This window comes from Anolis carolinensis, chromosome 3 (assembly GCF_035594765.1).
Source record: "Anolis carolinensis isolate JA03-04 chromosome 3, rAnoCar3.1.pri, whole genome shotgun sequence".
In the NCBI taxonomy this organism is placed as follows: domain Eukaryota; kingdom Metazoa; phylum Chordata; class Lepidosauria; order Squamata; family Dactyloidae; genus Anolis; species Anolis carolinensis.
This window is the reverse complement of record NC_085843.1, coordinates 102,686,145-102,705,803: the sequence shown is the minus strand read 5'-3', so window position 1 is coordinate 102,705,803 and position 19,659 is coordinate 102,686,145. Positions and strand designations below refer to the sequence as shown.

The 19,659-nt window shown below is 38.4% G+C and overlaps 1 protein-coding gene across 5 annotated transcripts in view; it reads left to right on the top strand.

Moving 5' to 3' along the window:
- The window catches only part of shroom2 (shroom family member 2), a 154,169-nt gene that overhangs the window by 130,166 nt on the left and 4,344 nt on the right, over window positions 1-19,659 (top strand). For 4 of the 5 annotated variants that reach the window (XM_062977246.1, XM_062977248.1, XM_062977250.1 and 1 more), the window contains 5 exons: window positions 7,981-8,058; window positions 10,302-11,066; window positions 14,631-15,182; window positions 17,094-17,274; window positions 19,383-19,655. In XM_062977246.1, coding sequence (XP_062833316.1) covers window positions 7,981-8,058; window positions 10,302-11,066; window positions 14,631-15,182; window positions 17,094-17,274; window positions 19,383-19,655 — 1,849 coding nt within the window. The remainder of the gene's footprint in view (window positions 1-7,980; window positions 8,059-10,301; window positions 11,067-14,630; window positions 15,183-17,093; window positions 17,275-19,382; window positions 19,656-19,659) is intronic. The other variant, XM_062977247.1, reaches the window with a different exon arrangement.

The window sequence follows — 19,659 nt, the reverse complement described above, 5'->3', positions numbered from 1 at the left end:
ACTTTGCAAGGGCAGCTACATGCAGAGTGCATCATATTAGTCTAATTGGGAAGTAGCTAAGCCATAAACCAATGTGGCCAGGCCTGTCTTCCCTGGGAAAAGACACAGCTAGCACACCAGCCAAATCTGGGTCAAGGTGATCATCTTGATAACCACCACAACCTGGATTCCCAAGCAGTGACCCAATCTTACAATGGAAGTGCAGTCCTATCTAGAATAGGCTATGATCCCAACCCCAACTTGATTTTCCTACTGCATTTGCATCTTGTCTGCTTTGAATGCCAGTTTGTTCACTCACATTTAGCCTTTCAGTTGACCCAGACAATGATTCAGGATTTCCTTACTTACTTACTTAGGCGATCCCTCATAGCCTGAGGATGATGTCCCTCTAATTGTAGTGTCTTGGCGGTGGATGCGTAGGTGGCTGTGCAGACCTGTTCTTGACCTGAATGTTCTTCCACAGTGAAGACATCGGTTTCCAGATGGAAGGCGGTTCCAGTAAGGGTTGGCTTGATGCACCTTCCTCTTGGCACATTTCTCCCTTAAGCCCTCCATTTGTGTCTCTTGGAATTCTGCAGCACTGCTGGTCACAACTGACCTCTAGTTAGAGGACTCAAGGGCCAGGGCTTCCCAGCTCTTGGTGTCTATGCCACAGTTTTTAAGGTTTGCTTTGAGCCCAACTCTAAATCTTTATTTCTGTCCACCAACATTACGTTTCCCATTCTTGAGTTGGGAATATTGTATAGTAAACTGCTTTGGGAAACGGTGATCAGGCATTTGGACAATGTAGCTAGTCCAGCAGAGTTGATGGTGTAGAAGCGCTTCAATGCTCATGGTCTTTGCTTCTTCCAGCACACTGACATTTGTCTCCCTGTCTTCCCAAGAGATTTGCAGGATTTTTTGGAGGCAACGTTGATGGAATCTTTCCAGGAGTTGAGTGCGACATCTATAGACTGTCCATGTTCCGCAGGCGCATAGTAGGGTTGGGAGGACAATATTAACAGGCACCTTGATATCCCTATGGATGTCCCGATCCTCAAACACTCTCAGCATTTCCACAACTTCATTGGCATCACTTGCAAAGAACATATAGAGCTGGCTAGCATAATGATGGAGCCCAGTGCCAAAATTCTAAGTGGGTTTTATGTAGATGTTGAATTTGACGTTTCTAGCTTAACTTAAAGTTGGCTAGGGTTTAAACTGTGAAAGTATCTCTTTCTTCTAAGTAGAATTCTATGTAACAGGCATTTTCCATGGCCCCGGGAAGCAACAAGTGTTTTATAGGATGTATAGCATGCTCTCAACATAATTTGACTGCACTGGCCAGTATTTTATGAACCTGCTCTAAATTTTCTTCACATACCTGCAGTAAATTCAGAGGGATTTGTTTGCTTGCTTTGTGAACATACTTTGCTCTCTATATAGTGTACAATGTTTGCAACTCATAACTTTAAGGTTTTTTTTATGAAAGGAAAACTCCAGTTACTTTTGTCGAGATGGGTGTGCCATTTAATATGTTTTGTGAATTCAAATAATTGCCATAAGGTTGTCATCATGATAGTAAATCATTTTTGTGCTTCTTTGTTGCACACACACTATTCTCTTTCTTAGATTGTTGCAATATTTAGAGGTCTACTGTGTTTGCTTAAATAGGTTTTGTAATCATACCTGCTTTAGAGATTACTGTGAACACAACTCAACTCATGAATATAGCTAAGTATTAACTAGGTTCCTGAGGATTTGCTTTGTTTAAACTTGTTATGAACTTCCTTTTTCAGTCACAGGTATATTGTGTGGGTGTGGTATGAGCTAAAGAGCTGTGGTTGAAAAGAACCCCATGCTATGGTTTTGATGCCCAAAATGTTCCTTTGGTTTGCAGACAGCTGTTTGGATGGTTGGAAAGAAAAGATTTGTCACCTTTCATGGTGAACCCATTGAGCACCTATCTCATGATGTTGCAGTAAGAGATGATAATGCCACAAATATTTACAATAATGAACAAATCTTTGTTAACTGCAGTGTGTGTGTGTGTGTTTACAGTTTACATAAATGACCTGTTATTGTTTCCTATGAATGAGAGACCTCAAAGACCCCCAGTCATCAACTGCTCTCCTCAGTTCTTACAAACCCGAGGCAGTAACTTCATTGAGTCAATTCACATGTAATGCAGTATATATTTTCTTACAACCTTCTGTATTACCAAGCGTAATTATCTTTTCTGTGTTGTCTCAGGATATGTCCAAATTACAACAACCTCAATTTAATCATCATTGCTTCTAGTGAGAGTTCGGGCTGAATGCTGCTGTCATGAGTCTCATACTTAGATTATACTACTGATTACTTAGATTATACTTTTTTATTCATCTGAACTTTAAACATTTTGGCATTGAGATAAGAAAGGTGCAAACCACAAACACCTTCTGTTTGTATGTTTTGCATCTTCATTCTCCCCCAACATAGACACACTTCTCCATCCCACATATTCTTCCAGAAAGCGTCATCTCAGTCAACTGTGTTTTGTTTTGTTTTGTTTATTTGTTTGTTTTTGGTCAGGCTTTCTTTCATTTGACTTCATAATAATGATTATTATTATCCACTATTTTTCCCTGTTTTAAAGAGAAAAACATATAACCATATGAGTGTTTTGAACTTCTGAGAGAAGTTCTGTAATGTAAAGGGTTTTCCCAGGTGTTCTCAAATGTTTTAAGCAGATGGCCGGTCCACAATCCTTCAGACTCTTGAGGGGCCGAATTATCATTTGAAAAAGAATACGAACAAATTCCTATGCATACTGCACATGTCTTATTTGTAGTGCAAACCCCCCCCCCAAAAAAACCCAACAACAACCAATGAAAGAACAATACAACATTTAAAAATAAAAACAATTTTAGCCAATATAAACCTATCAGGATTTCAATGGGAAGTGTGGGCCTGCTTCTGGCCAATGAGGTAGTCAAGTTAATTAGGATTGTTGTTGTGTGCCTTCAAGTTATTTCAGACTTTGGGCTAGCCTAAGTCTAAAACTGAGGGTGGGGGACAGATAAATGACCTTGGAAGGCTGCATCCGGCCCATGGGCGTTAGTTTGGGGACCCCTGGGTTTTCCTGTTCTGTTGGTTTGAACAAACTCAAGGAGAGCTATACAATATTATAACATTTGAAAGTGTGTTTACTACCATATGTTCAGTTTGTATATGTTTCTCGTTAGGCCAGACATAAATATTACAGCAAATGGGTAGATTCAGCCCAAAAACAGCAGTTCTATCTCTTTCTTTCTCCTCAGTTACATTTAACAATGCAAAATATGGGAATGTCGTAAGTCATTTGTTGGAGTGAGGAGCAAATAGCAATTTAGTGGAGAGTAGCTGTGAGGGATTTGGTTTTAAGCTTTCTGGTATGAAAACTCTGTCCTTTCCAGCAAGTTTACCTGGCTCCTACCCTGTTTCCCCGAAAATAAGACAGTGTCTTATATTAATTTTTGCTCCCAAAGATGCGCTAGGTCTTATTTTCAGGGGATGCCTTATTTTTCCACAAAGACAAATTCACATTTATGGTTGAATTTTTTAAAATGAAAATTTATTATCTACTGTACAGTAGTTGTCATCACAAAACAGCATAACCAAACTGTGAATCCTTTCAAGAATTTCTGTATTATATTTTATTGCTATACTGTTTTAAAATTACTGTTTTAAATTTCTGTTCGTATGTAAATTTATGTTGTTGTTGGGCTTGTCCCTGTGTAAGCTGCCCTGAGTCCCTTCTGGGAGATGGAGGTGGGATACAAGAATAAAGTTATTATAATATTATTATTATTATTTCTTGTTACTACCTTTATTTCCATGTACAACAATCTATGGTATGTACATTTACCGATCCTGCATGCTTCCAAACAAAAACTTTACTAGGTCTTACTTTCGGGGGAGACCTTATATTTAGCAATTCAGCAAAACCTCTACTAGGTCTTATTTTCTGGGGATGTCTTATTTTCAGGGAAACAGGGTACTTGTTGACTGGAGAGGAATATTTGTATTTTATTTAACCCTCCTAAATCAGGATGGGGTATTGAAGCCCACAGAGTTTCATTTTATTTTAGAATCTTCACAGAACTAGACCTATAGTATAGGACATTCTGTGAAATTTTCAGCTATATAGTTATGCAAACTTGTTTGTTTTTGTATTGTTTTACTGACAGCCAAATTTTTAAAATTTCACAATAGATCAATTATTTTCCCCCACTACAGTGTACTGTGTAGTTTGTTTGTTTGTCTAAGGATGAATACAGTTGGTAACCCTAGCTAAAATTATCCCACCAAATCAGCTAGTTTCACTGGCCAGTCAGTGGGACTTTCTGTTATTGAACAGAAGATTAAATGTTATAGATGGGCCTGGCAGCAATTGGATTTAGTCCAAAATGTCTGTTCATATATTATTTGGAAAAAAATCATGATGAAGCTAAAGTAACATGCTATGATTGTCAGTTGCTCTGGTTTCCCCATTTATGGGGGAATGTTTTTGCCCCATTGGTAATACATTGGAATAAGTGAATTAGCAGATGTAAGAGTTGGAAATAGCTTTCAATGAGAGCCCAGTGGGTTTTGTTATTCCTTGGCAATATCATGTTAACATAATGTTAACAGTTTTAGGAACTTGAAAGCAGCATGGAACAGGTGTGGGAATTCACTGTGCTAACTCTGTCTTACCACATTATTTGGATTGCTAAGAATTTGTTGTTAGCTGCTGTCAAGTTGATTTTGACTTATGGTGACCTTATGAATGAGAGACCTCCAAGTCATCCTGTCATCAAACAGCTCTTTAGACTCAGGGCTGTGACTCCCTTGATTAAGTCTATCCATCTATAATCCAGTCTTCCTCTTGTCCTACTGTTTTCTACCATGTCTTTTCTAGTGAGTCATATTTTCTCATGATATAGCCAAAGTATGATAGTCTCAGTTTAGTCCTCTTGGCTTCTTGGCAGAATTCTCACCCCTTTGGGGTGAGAAGGGCGGAATATAAATACTGTAAATAAATAAATAAATAAATAAATTCAGGCTCAACTTGCTCATTTATTTGTCTTTTTAGCAGTCCACAATATCACATTTCTTCACTGTCCAGCTTTCAAGGCTATGCACAGAAATTGACAATATCCCTTTGGGAAGATAAAGTGGGGTATAAATAAATATAATAATAATATAATAATACTATAATGGTATGGACCATCCGTCAAGAGCCCTGATTTGGCATCAGTCATTACGTTCACCTCTGGCCTTGATTGCATATGCAGAACAGATATTATTTTTATGTCTTTCAAGCGTGAAATTCCTTGGCATAGGAAAGCAAACTGTAAACAAGCAAACTAATGTTTATGAAAGTGTTCAAAATGTGTGACCATGTTGTTAGAGATAATTATATTTATTATGAAAATAACAGAGAACCTTCCCAGAGAAGCTTTCTTCTCTAGGAAGTATATACCTATATTATCACTGATATGTTTTATGATTTGTGCTTGAAAATGTTGAAGTATTCAGCTGTCATAATAGTAATATGAAAAGGCTATATACATCTGAGGTTTATTTGATTTGTTATAATGAGACTGCTTTTTACTTTTTGTTGAAGGCATTTTAACAGGAGAATTGGATACTGGTAGAGATGTGGAATGTGACCTCAACATAAAATGTTCTAAACTATGTTTCCTAAGGATGTTTGTTCTGCAAAGCCTTTTTAAAATTAACAGTAGTACTTCCCAGAATGGATTGCTTGGAACTCAATATTGCTATAACACTTACAGGTTTTCCCTCTCGATTCTTCTGGTACTTGAAGCTTGCTTTCTTTTCTCCTTTCTGAACAGTAAGCTCCAGTCTTTTCAGGGTTACTATGTCAGGCATGTATTGCATGAACTCCACATGTGTTGAATGCAGCCATATTTCTTTAAACCATCTTATTACTGTAATAAATGTTGGTCTATCAGTTAGTCACTTTTGCAGAAGATCCTTGATATTTCCTGAAAAGTATCCTTTTGATACCAAGCAGAAGATTTCTAATATAATCTGACCTGCAGCCAATGGTAATGTATTAAATTTTGAAATGCAGACACTCATGACAGTTCCCATACCAGGCCCTCAAGGGGAACCCAGTAATGCAGGGCAGCTGAATAGATCTATAATAATGGATTAATCAAAATAATATTCATCTTCTCTGAGAGCAGGTGTTCGATATAATGGAGCATAATAACTCACTCAAAAACAAGAAGTTCTAAATCTTTTGCATAACTAAGCGGTAGTTAACAACAATATACTGCAACTAGAAAATTTCACACACATACACCTACTAGGAATATTATATGATGAGGATGATGATACAATTAGGAGAGAACAAGGAATATTGGGAGAAATGACAAATAATATCATGGAGGCTCGTCAAAAAGTACAATTCTTTTGATCCTACAAGCCCTGGCTCTATTATATTATTACCTGGATTTTGATGCTTTTTCAATAACTGATAGAAATCAAAGGATCTCTAAAGATATGCTGAATTTCTTGGTCAAGCATGCCACATTGAAAGTACACATTGTCCTTTTCCTTGAAGATCCTTTTCAGACTTGCATGCCAAGATGTAAAATTAATTTCTGCATGAAAGTATCGCTCCAGTTTGCTCCTTTCGTCTTCTTTGCATGAATATAACTTCAAATAAATGCATCAGAAATTTTCAGAATTTGTTTCAAGCATTTTGAAAAAACATCACAAAAATGCAAATTGAGGTGTATACTAACAGACAGACAGACAGACAGACAGACAGACAGACAGAGAGAGAGAGAGAGAGAGAGAGAGAGAGAGAGAGAGAGAGAGAGAGCATGTATATACATACACAGAGACACACACACAGGGACATATATACACATGCATGCCCTCACACACCACTATGTGTTATTATGGCAGCATTTTCTCATAGATAATAACTGTTTAATGTAAGTAAGATATCTCAGCTCATCTCCTAACACATACCACATCTACATAATTTATGGCATATTTAAGTGAAATCCTGGCCCTTTCTTAATTAATGGGCTTTTGGCTTTTGTGGACCTAGGATGCTGAGGTCAATATTTAATTAGTCACATACGTTGAACAGTGGCTTCTGATTGTAGGATTCCAGCTATAATGGGACTTTACCTTCCCTCCTATATGTCTGGAGACCCATCTGTTTAGAGGATTCTGCCACCTCTATGATTTTGCCTTTTCGCACTGCATTGCCCCCCCCCCCCCCCCGGTGGTATGAAGCGCAAAGACAGCTGTACCAGGAACACTTATAGAATACCACCTTAGAACAAAAATCAGTGTTTCTACCATAGTTGACCCATATGAGGAATCTCTTTCCTTGGTGGGTCTTTCATGCTGTTCCACACTAAAATCATCCTGAAAAACATATGTACAGTTGGTTCTCTTCATCCATAGACTCTGAAGTCATGGATTCAGCCATCTATGGCTTGATCTTTTTTAAAATAAAAATGCAAACCTTCATTTTGCCATTTGATGTAAGGAAAACTGTTGTATATAATTTGACTTAAGCATTCACAGATGTTGGTATCCATTGAGGTTATGGGCCCAAAATGGAACAGATACAAAGATCCCACTGTAAGCAAACTTTCATCCTTTCATGAACGTCATTAATTACATCAAATGTAGTTTTGAGGTACGGATAAAACTCAGGATGAGAATGCAGCATGTGACTTGTGATTTTGAGAGAAGAAAAAACTGGATTTTAAAAGTACAATAGACAAAGAAAATAACTAAGAAATTAGAAATTAAACCATAAAATTCAGTTCAGAATGGGGCATTTTTAAAAGTGGTAAGAGAGAGGATTAATAACGACTATCCTTGGCAAATTTAGATAGTAGGCTATCCTAGGAAAACAGTGACTGAGTTGTTACTTGTTCTGGTGATAAATCTGCAGCAAATCAAATTTCTAAGACTCCTGCTTTTATGTTTCAGCTTTTTTTCTAAGCTCACAATCTCTCTCCAGCCTCCTCTAACCAGGGAGCAAGCCTGTCTTCTTTCTGGGTCTCAGAGGTACTTCTACTCACTTTTCATTCTTGCAAAAATAATGTTTGGTGCATTTGGTTTATGAAAACTGGGCTTGATGAACTCTTTATGTTCCTGTTTTCTCTTTGCTCCAGCTTCCCCCCACTATTTGCAGAAGTAATCAAGACAGAAAACTGCAGTTAAAATTATGTGCAAGATAGAAGCCATGATTAATGGCTTCTGAAGAAGCTAGAATATGGAAGTTAACTTAAAACCAGAGCTTTATTTTCTAGCTTGTTTGGAAATCCTAGTTTTTCAGGGCAAAGGAAACTTGGGCAAAGGGAGAGGCAAAGCAGGGTGATTAGACCATATGCATTCAGTTTATTAAGCTGAATTTTAATTGTTGAAGTACAACTGAAGTGTGCAGTGTTGATTTTCTTTTGAAGGATTGATTCCGTCATTCAAATTCAAGAGCTGAATCATTTGAGTTGTTAAATTAGATTAGATTACTGTAAATATTACAGTATTCTTAAATATCTGTTCATGTCTTCATGTATTGCTTTCTTTTTCATTTGTTTGTCTTTCTTTTAGATTTCTTAATCTTCTTACCCATTTTATATGAGGCTTGAAGTATAGCCAAAGGAATCTTAAGCACTTAGCTTTCTCTTAAAGTAAACATTACTAAAGCTGTCCTTGGGGGGATTCCTCTTTGCTTACACAGAATGACATTGTTCCATTAATAGACTGAACTGATAGTTGGCAATGATGCAAGATGATATACCCCAAGGCAGGAGAACAGTGGCCATCCATGTCCCACTCAAGTTTGCTGCAGCTTATAGTCTAACTCTGAGGAAACCACAAAGCTCTTTACTGGGGAGTCCATGGACAATTTTTGCAATTCTCTACCCTTGGAGTGGGAGAGTCCTCAGACCAGTGGATGGTGGTTTTGGGGAGCCTGTCATATCCCTTGGTCTGCATTATCTCTTAGCGTCTTCAGAGAAAGATTGAGGAAGTGACCACTCATCGCTCGCCTGCTCTAGCTTTTGAAGGAGCACAGCGTTCAGAATTCAGTTCCCTGGGAATTTCATCTTTTGTATTTTTAGTAAATTTGGCTCTGACACCTCCTTCACATCTGACAATCTGATACCACTTTAACTGCTATGGTTGCTCCTCCTTCACGATTCCGGCCACAGGGGGAGCTGTTGCTTCACCGTCCAGTAGTGGCTGTACTTCCGCATTCCTTTCCTCGTGTTTTGCTGGCAGTTTTATGGTGTTGTAAATTAGCCTCCCCGCATAAAGCGTCCCTAAATTTCCCTAATTGACAGGTGCAATTGTCTTTTGGGGCTGCATAGGTCAACAGCAAGCCGGGGCTATTAATGGTCGGAGGCTTAACCCAACCCGGGCTTCGAACTCATGACCTCTCGGTCAGTTACTAGCCAGCTGCGTCACAGCCCGGCCCCAGGACTAGAAAATATTATCTGCATGAAAGAGGCCCTCTTTCTAAAAAAAAAATACATCTATTGATACCCTAGAGAGCATCTCAGCATTACTAGATAGGAACAAATTACTTTTCAAATCACAGGAGTATTCTGTTTTAATTAGAGGGGCTTAATTCCGAAATATTGCTAATTCTTATCTTCTGCAGAATGTTTTCATTTCCTCCACCCTGTCTGTACATCTGTGCATCAGCAAGTCTGGATTTTGTATTGATGGCACAGTAGTTATTTTATATCATAATCTGTAATATAACCTTTCTGTCTGAATTCTTTGTGGATGATCTAATATAGTATGGTGGAAATGGCAGTCAGAGGGCATGTATTGCTTGGATTATAGGTATTTCAGTGGTTTTAAGGCTTCTACAGAATTCGATCCAAAGAAACAAACTCCTTCAATCTGCACATAGAAGAACCAATCATTCTTTTTTGTTGTTGGATGCATAGTGCCTCAGGTTAATTCACAGATATGTCACGTAGCAAGGCAGTACATAACCTTAATCAACCCTGACAGTGTGGTTGAGTCATCCCATTCTGTTAGAAATACAGCATAGACTTCTTGTGGTTGTTGTGAAAGTTTGCCTTTTCCAGCCTGCTGCTAAGCAGATAGATTGGACTACAGTTTCAATCCTCTCTAGACATCTGGGACATTGGAAGGCATTGGCTGGTGTAGAATGATATAAGTAGTTTGGTGCTGTTTAGTAGCTGAATAAATGTTTTGTTTGTGTTGTAAAATGGTAGTATGCTTAAAATTATGATAACAAAACAATTGTGATTTTACCCATCCTCTTTTCCTAGGCCAGGTGATGCAGCGTACCCAGAAGGGCATCCTGGAGAAAGAAGAGTTCAGCAGGATTACAGTGTAGGAAATAAATGGAAGGCATCTGGCAGGCCCTCACATACAGGGCAGGCAACAGTTGCAGCGCACGGGAGCCGAAGTAGATCGGGGACATTGCCCAGTGATTACAGATATTTGCAGGAAAATGTGAGTGAAAAAAGCAAAGATTATAATGTGCTGCCACTTGCCATTTCTGAGCTGCAAATATCAGATGAGAGCTACCTCTCCCCTTCGCAAGGCAAAAGAGGAGAAGGTCTACAGGGAGATCCAGCATTGCTGAACAGAAAATATGGGCCGGTGCATCACAGGCCTCCACCGTCCAAACGAGATAGTAACTCCAGACGACAGGACAATTCTTCAGCATCACTTGCCGCTTCCTCAGAATCTTCACTGAGTGTGCCCAACAGGTCTATTCAGTCCCTCTCTTCTCCTGCTGCCAACGTGGTTGCAGTGAGCTCACCGCCTTCTCAGACTCCAGGAAAGGTTGTTGGAAAATATACCTGCACAGAGCTGCCAGATCCTCCACAACCAGCAGCATCCATAGAGAATACTTGTCAGCACTTAGAAGAAAAACCACATCTCAGATCTGAACCTGTGCTTGCTTCAACATATCGTGGCCATCTAAAACCTGAAATGGAGGCATCAAGGTCCCCTTCACCACAATTTGCTCCCCAGAAGCTGACAGACAAACCTCCTGTGGCTGTTCAGGATGACAATCCAGCAAGGTAATCTGGTCTATACATAATTAACAATCCCTTCCTTAATGTTTAAGTTAAATAAATGATCGTCTTCATACAATTGTACTGTATGTAATATTTAGCATTCTAATCAAACTGTGCCACTATTTATTTATATGTTGTTGTTTTAACATTAAAATAATACAGAATTTGAGGAAAGAGACAAATGTAATTCATAAAGCAAAATAAAAATAAAAATAGGCAAAACTTTATATACTACTACTTTTTGCCTACTCTTCTGCAAAAGGGAATGACGCTCTCTCTCACACCATTTGAGATTTCTCCTTATGCAATTTGCTTGAACATCCGTGTTCTAAATCTGGCATTTATTTGAAAGGGAAGCAAAAAATCAAAATTGGAATTTGCATTTTGCTAATTTATAACTGCAGTCACTAATTTGTTCTAACACATATCACATACAATATCTCTCAAATGCATCTTTCTGCATAATGTGCTTGGCTTTAGCAAACTGTCTCGCCCCGACTCCTGAATAGAGTCCAGATAAGAGAGTAGAGAATCTATAACTAGGTAAAAAATAAACAGCAGGTGGTAAAAGTAAATATGGTGTTTTCAAACAGGAGAAGGCAAAGCAGATAAGATGCCATTCATACAATTAACAATTACTTCATAATGGAGTTTTTAAGTTCATAAGCTGTAGGATGGGGGCAGCTATCTGCCCCTTGATGAGAATTTGTGTATCACATCTATTGTTTGCATTACATGGAAAGATTTTGATCCATAGATGCAGATACTGAAATTTCTACACATTCAATAATCTCAAATTGAGACGGTAACAAAGGATTAAATTTTATTTTACCTTCCTGATCTAGGGAGGTAAAATGTTTACCATTACTGTTTATGATTTAAAACTAAGTAGACATTTACTTATTGAAGAAATTTGTGGTGTGGCAAGAAACCCCTGAACTATCCTACTTGCCCATGTCAAAAAGTATATACCATTGCTTGGGAAGAGTATGGGGATCTCAGTGCTTTTCTTGTAAGAAAATAATGACAGTGTTTAGCAGTATGTATGAAGAGAATTGATTGCACACAATTCCCACCCACTTTAACAATGTTTGGGTTTTTTCAGGGATTATCTCATTTATCATGACACCAGCTGTGCCCGGCCACGCGTTGCTGTGGCGTTGTCTGGTGGTGTTGGTGAGAAATTGTTGAGGTAGTGGTGGTATTGAATGTCTGTTGTATGGTTGTCTTTATGTTTAGTCTGCATTTGGTTGTTTGTGTACTGTGAAAGTGGTGAGGGTAGAGGGGGTCTATGTCCCTGTGTAGTATTGTATAGTATTTATACATTGTCCATGTGTTGTGAATGCTTGGATTGTGTCCTGCTGCATAGTAGAAAGGGTTGGGCTGGATGGCCCTTAGGGGTCTCTCCAAACTCTTGGATTCTATTCTTCTATTATTGTTGTTATTATTATTATCATCATCATCATCATCATCATCATCATCATCTTCATCATCATCATTATTATGTAGAGGCTGGGTGGCCATCTGTCAGGAGTGCTTGGATTGTGTCCTCCTGCATGGTAGAAGGAAGTTGATCTGGATGATCCTTAGGGGTCATTCCAAACCTTAGGATTGTATGATGTTGTTGTTGTTATTATTATTATTATTATTATTAGTAGTAGTAGTATAGAGAGGCTGGGTGGCCATCTGTTGGGAGTGCTTGGATTGTGTCCTGCATGGCAGAATTGAGTTGGACTGGATAGCCTTTAGGGGTGTCTCCTGTCTGATGCTATGATTCGATGTGTATTATTATTATGCAGATATTGGATGGTCATCTGTCAGGAGTGGTTGGATTGTGTCCTCCTGCATGATATAAGGAACTTGAACTGGATGATCCTTAGGGGTGTCTCCTAACCTTAGGATTGTATGATATTCTTCTTCTTCTTCTTCTTCTTCTTCTTATTATTATTATTATTATTATTATTATTATTATTATTATTATTGAGTGGCTGGGTGGCCATCTGTTGGGCATGCTTGGATTGTATCCTCCATGGCAGAATTGGGTTGGACTGGATTACCACAGTAATTATTTCATATTACAGTAGAATCTCACTTATCCAATATTCGCTTATCCAGTGTTCTGGATTATCCAACGCAGTCTGCCTTTTAGTAGTCAATGTTTTTGTAGTCAATGTTTTAAATTCATTGTGATATTTTGGTGCTAAATTTGTAAATACAGTAATTACAACATAGCATTACTGAGTATTGAACTACTTTTTCTGTCAAATTTGTTGTATAACATGATGTTTGGTGCTTAATTTGTATAATCATTACGTAATTTGATGTTTAATAGGCTTTTTCTGAATCCCTTCTTATTATCCAACGTATTCACTTATCCAACGTACTGCCGGCCTGTTTATGTTGGATAAGTGAGACTCTACTGTATATTTATAATCTTATATTATCTGTTTAGAACTGGATTATATGAGGCCCCTTCTACACAGCTGTATAAAATGCACACTGAAGTGAATTATCTGACAGTGTGGACTCAAGATAATCCAGTTCAAAGCAGATAATATAAGATTATAAATGGGTAATATAGCTGTGTGGAAGGGCCTTGAGTCTACACTGCCATATAATCCAGTTAAAATCAGATAATCTGTGGAAAAGGCCTAAGTGAGGCCTAACTGTGCCTGTCCCCTGGGCTGAGTAGGTTGCTAGGAGACCAAGTGTGCGGAGCTTAGCCCTCTAACTGGCAGCAATTGGATAAAAACAATTATTCCTGTCCCTCTAATTAGGACTTAATTTTTCTTTTGTTTTTGTTGTATCAACCTAGAGCCGTGGATGATGGGTTGTGTTGTCAAATTTCGAGGTTGGGGGGCCTGTAGTAGTTTTGTTGTTTTGTCCGGTACCCTGATTCCATCACTCTCATATATATATATATATATATATATATATATATATATATATATATATATGAGATTGACATTAATGAAACAGTTAGCTTAGGAATGCTAACACAACCCAAATATTTGACCCTCCTGTTGTTTGTAACTGTATATAACAACTAGAATAACAACTAGAAAGAATCACAGTTATGGAAGTGCTACTCAAAGCAGTTCTCTTCTCCTTCTTTCCTGGTAGCTCGCTGTAACACAATCTAATATCCTTTCACACCTAAAAGTGATTTTACGTGTCTTCAAAACTAGCTTTTCATCTAATTCAAAATGTACTCACAAATTAAGCTGATAAATAATTGGTGTGAATGTTGCCTCTTTAGAGAGGTTAAATCACCTTCTTGCTTCCACATCCAGAGTATGCTAGGAAGCCACTCATAAACATAAATATGATTTTGAGCATTTTAGCCTAAATGTACAAAACAAAGCTTAACCTTTGTACATAATATAGAAATAAATTAAGGTGAATTAAAAATGAATTGTAGAATAGGTTAAGACTTTGATATTATGTTAAGATCCCATGTTCAGCAATAGATTTTAGTTGATAAACATATAGGTTAAAAATGCACAGCTTTTCCATACTAAATATAGTGTGCCATTTTATCAATCCATATTGCTCTCTTTTCTCAAGAATTGAACGAGTGATGGATAACAACACAACAGTAAAAATGGTCCCTATCAAGATTGTACATTCTGAGAGCCATGCAGAGAAGGAAAGCCGACAGAACCTTGTGAGCACCATAGAGCCTCCTGCTTTACCCAGCGGTTTGGAGAAAGACCAGATCAAAACACTGAGCACTTCTGAACAGTCCTACTCACGCTTCTGTGCTTACACAAGGCAAGGTGTAGAGCCAGAGCCTGAGAACAAAACCAGACTGCCTTATTTGCAACCAGCAGAAGCACTTGGGCCCCCCACAAAGGACACTGATGTTTCTGGCCACACCGTCAGTTATGTCAGAGCCAAAGAGAAGACAATCGAAGACTGGAAGTCAGAAGAATTAGCCAGAGAGATAGTGGGCAAGGATAAATCACTAGCAGATATCTTAGACCCAAATATGAAAATAAAAACCACAATGGACCTCATGGTGGGAATCTTCCCAAAAGATGAACATCTCTTGGAAGAAGCTCAACAACGCCGGAAGCTCCTTTTAAAAGTTCCTTCACCCAGAACGTCAGAAGACAAGTGAGTAGCTGTGTATTTTTTTTTTTTTGGTTTTTTGACTGCAAACATACATTTTCTTTATTGCTTTGTCCAAAGTGCACCTAAAAGGCATGGAAGAAGAAAATAGGCAAATTCATGTTCCATTGTTTACATAATCCTAATTTAATGTTCTAGGGAAAAAGATGGAATAGCCATAGAGAGAGACACTGGTCCAAGGGAAGGAGCCAGATGGCACTGATTCCAACCAAGATAATGGAGTGTAATGTCCTGCTTGACATCTTCCTCATATGCAGGCAAGCATCATGAGGAAGTATAGTTTAACAAGATGTTGCCTGGTATAAAATATAGTCAGAAAAGGAAATAAATTCAGCATTAGATCAACAAATCACATTGGTATTTCAAAAGCAAAAATAAAATAAAAATGATACAACCAAGATATAGGGTTCCTCTCATCCTTGTTGAAACGTCTGTACGGTTTCTCAAATGGGCCCAGTTTCTCAAATGGGCATTATTTCATGTGTGCACGAAGCCAGTAACAATCCAATACCAAAGCATATCCATACATGTAAGTATACTGTGGGTGGAGATTGGGCTCTCAACTTTTGTTGAAATGTAAATTTGGCCACCAAGGCAACTGAGTCTTAATTCTTAAACTATTTAATTAAGCTGTCCTGGAGCCTGCTTCAAGAGTTGCAGTTCTTAAACAAACTACAACTGGGTTTAATGCTTTGAACAAACTTTGTATTCAAAATCAATATCATGTAGTCACCATTAGCAGTGGTAATCTTTTAATCAACACAAGCTCTGGGTTAAATGTTCCTTAATAAGAACGTTTTGATTTATTTGTGTCCAGTTTTAATTAAAATGCACCAGGAAGCTTATGAGCAGTCTCAGAAGGATTCAGACTAAAGGCAAATTAACATAACCAAGTGCAGTTGAAGGTATATATTTGTATGGTTGAAGGCAGTGTTCCTGTGACAATGAACCAAATGTTGAAAAGCTTGGTGATATTACTATCTGATAATACCCAGGATCTCTAGGGCCCCTTCCACACAGCTGTATAAAATCCCACATTATCTGCTTTGAACTGGATTATATGGCAGTGTGGGCTCAGATAACCCAGTTCAGAGCAGATATTATGGGTTATCTGCCTTGATATTCTAGGCTATATGGCTTTGTGGAAGGCCTCTAAATCTCCATGTATGGTAAGGAATCTATCTGAAATCCAGGAGGACCATTGGCATCACAAAGACTTGACAGTCCTGGCCTGGATGGGACCGACAGTCTGACAGTACAAGACAGCATCCAGAATCCTTCTACCAAGCAAACATATAAATGATCAGACTGTAAATGAGCTAATGCTACAATTTCTCTTGCATGTTAAATAATTACTATTTCTACTTTATTATATGTCTTCTCAATCCATTTTCTTTTTTTAAAAAAAACAACTCTTCTGAAATTTGAGAGATGGTTGGTTTTAGTAACAAGGTCTTTCAAGCATTAGAATTGTAGATAATGAAACACAAACACTTGTGTTTTTCACTACAAGGTGTGCTTATGGGATTTTATAGTCAAGGCTAATGAAAGCCCCAAAGGCATTTAAATACTGTCTCCCTCCCACTTCCCATATAATCAAGGATGGGCATTGATGTATAAGTAGTGATAGAGAGCATTAATTAGGAGGCAAAGTAGAAATCAGCACTTTCAGGCAATAATTTTGGTAGATTGTTTTAATTGCCTGTCTCTGGGTTCTAAGGGTACCAAAAAGGTACCATTACATTACGGATGCCATTCGACCTATATGCTTTGGTTGCAAAAAAATTTCTCTAAAGCCAACAATTTGCTTGTGATATTCAGTACTGCAATGCTACTGCTGGATTCCCTTCAATGTGCAGAATTCTAGAAAGTGATTTTTTTCAATTCTTTGCTTAGGAAAGAAGAGCCGCCTCTGCCTCTGGGCATCCCCTTGACAACCAACTCCACCTACTACAGCACCTCTGCCCCCAAGGCAGAACTCTTGATTAAAATGAAGGACATGCAGCAGCAGCAGCAGCAACAGCAGAAAGAGGAGGATTCTGAGGATGAGCTGGACCATGATTTGTCTGAGAAGAAGGTGAGCTGGCTCTTCTTTGTATGGATTACTCACTGTTAGCCATTAGCCCTGTGAAATGTTCTCAAACGAAATATAGTAAAATCACAATATTGTGAAGCACACTGACATCACTATCTATGTCACCATTTCTGTTACCTTCTTCACATGGTAGGTGCCTTTTTGATTTTCCAGTGTTCCTAATCTGAATTCCAATCTGTAGATATGGGAAACCCTCTCCTTCAGAAATGTATCCCCTCCTACATAAAGGGCAGGAGAAGTAGTAACAGCTGGTCTTTTTATCGGACTTATTGGAACAGCACCACAAGACATGATACTCCAATAAACGAAACACAGGAGAGGAACACTCATCTCAGGGTGAACAAGAAGTCAAGCGACAGCACTTCTGCTGCCTGCAGATACCCTTTCTGCTTACTAGAAGGAACAGCTAAATTTAATGGATAATACACTTCTCATACCCTAGAATAACAAGAGTCAGACTTCAGACTTGCATGACCTTCCGATTTTTTCTTCAATAATAGGATCCACCAATCTGAACTAGTGCAAAAGACACACATTTGGAACTAAAAAGTTCTAATCCTAGGAGATTCTTTTGAGTACCAGAACAAAGTGGTGAATGACTGTGGTGTAGTAATTTGAGTGTTGGACTAGGACTCTGGTAGACGAGGGTTTGAGTCCCTCCTCAGCCATGGAAATCCACTGGATGATCTTGGGCAAGTCACAACACAATGGGATGTTGACTTTTAGCAATCTTATGCATTTTCTTAGGTAATGTTTTTCCAGTTCCTTCTTCTGAAAAATAGCCAATATGCCTGATACTTGTTGGCAGCTTCCCATCCAAGTACTAACCAGAACCGGGTCTGTTTAGTTTCCAAGAGCCATCATGGTAGGTTCTAGATTCACTTTAGGGTTGTTAAAAGTGATTTTAGGGCACAAAACAAAATAGTCTTCTATAGTCTTCTATACAAGAAACAATCCTTGATTTTTCACATCTTTCTTCATCTCACCTTTATAATGGGGGAGAGAAAATATATTGTTGGTATTCTTACAGAATTGAGAATTGAAAAAATCATTCCAGTCCATTGCATATCATCCAGAGTTCACCCTAGCCTAGAATAAGCAATCATGTAGGTAGTAGCTACCATGTAAATAGCCTGTCAGGACTCCCTTATATACTAGAAATAAGTAGAGCTCATTGGAGAGCTATATATCGGGGAGCAAACATTGTACATTGAAGGCCCCAAATAGCATCTCTGTCTTCTCTAGCTCAAAGCATCAGATGGGGTAAAAGACCCTTGCCCAAGACACAGATGAAGCCAATGCCAATCAGAGTAGAAAATACAAGGGTTGTCAAAAATAATGCCCACATTTGTTTGCTCAGCCATTAACAAAGATAGAAAAGTGCATGTTGCATGCTTGAAATCTGATGTTTCTCCCACGTGTGTACCAAGTTTTAAGAAATTCCAACAGGTCAGTTAGCTGTAGTGAACTGTTAAAATGACATCTGTTGCAGACTACTGTTACAAGCAATGATCTATAACTGAATTGTTGGCTCATGAAAATGAAAGTGCGGTGAACATCTATAAACATTTGAGTGCAGTGTGCACACAGAAGGTGTTGCCACTTATTATTCATAAAATCCCTGCACCTCACCCCAGTACCCCACAACTCGCCTCATTCAGTAAGGGTCTGCCAACTCCATGTAACATTTCTCAGAGCATGAAAAAGTTTCATTTTTCATGCTACAGCTCCCATAGTTGTTCTGTTTGCATGGTGTGCATACGCTGGCTAAGTGATTTTGGGAATTGTAATTGACAAATTATATTATTTCCTAACTCTGGCATTTTCAGGGAGCTGAAAGTTTGCAAAGGAAAGGATTAGAATACAATTATCTGCTTCCTCTAGACCATGACTAAATCTATACATAAGTAAAGCTGTACCCAATCCAGTATTTCTAAGTAATATAAATAATCCTACAATTGAAATCCAATGTTTCTTTTTGGGTCCATCGGAAGATTTCCCACCTTCTCCACTTTTCTTCAATTGACAGTTGCCCTGTCTAGATCTAGGTTGTATAAACTGTGCCTCATAAACTTTTCTTCCTTTTTTAGCAAGAGCTTATAGATAGCATAAGTCGAAAGCTGCAGGTTCTGCGAGAAGCTCGGGAAACTCTCCTGGAAGACATTCAGGCTAACAACCTACTTGGAGATGAAGTGGAGTCCCTTGTAAAAGAGGTCTGCAAACCCAATGAGTTTGACAAGTTTCGGATGTTTATTGGAGATCTAGACAAAGTAGTCAACCTCTTGCTGTCTCTCTCTGGTCGATTAGCCCGGGTAGAAAATGCAATAAACAACCTGGATGAAAATGCCTCTGCGGAAGAGCGGGTAA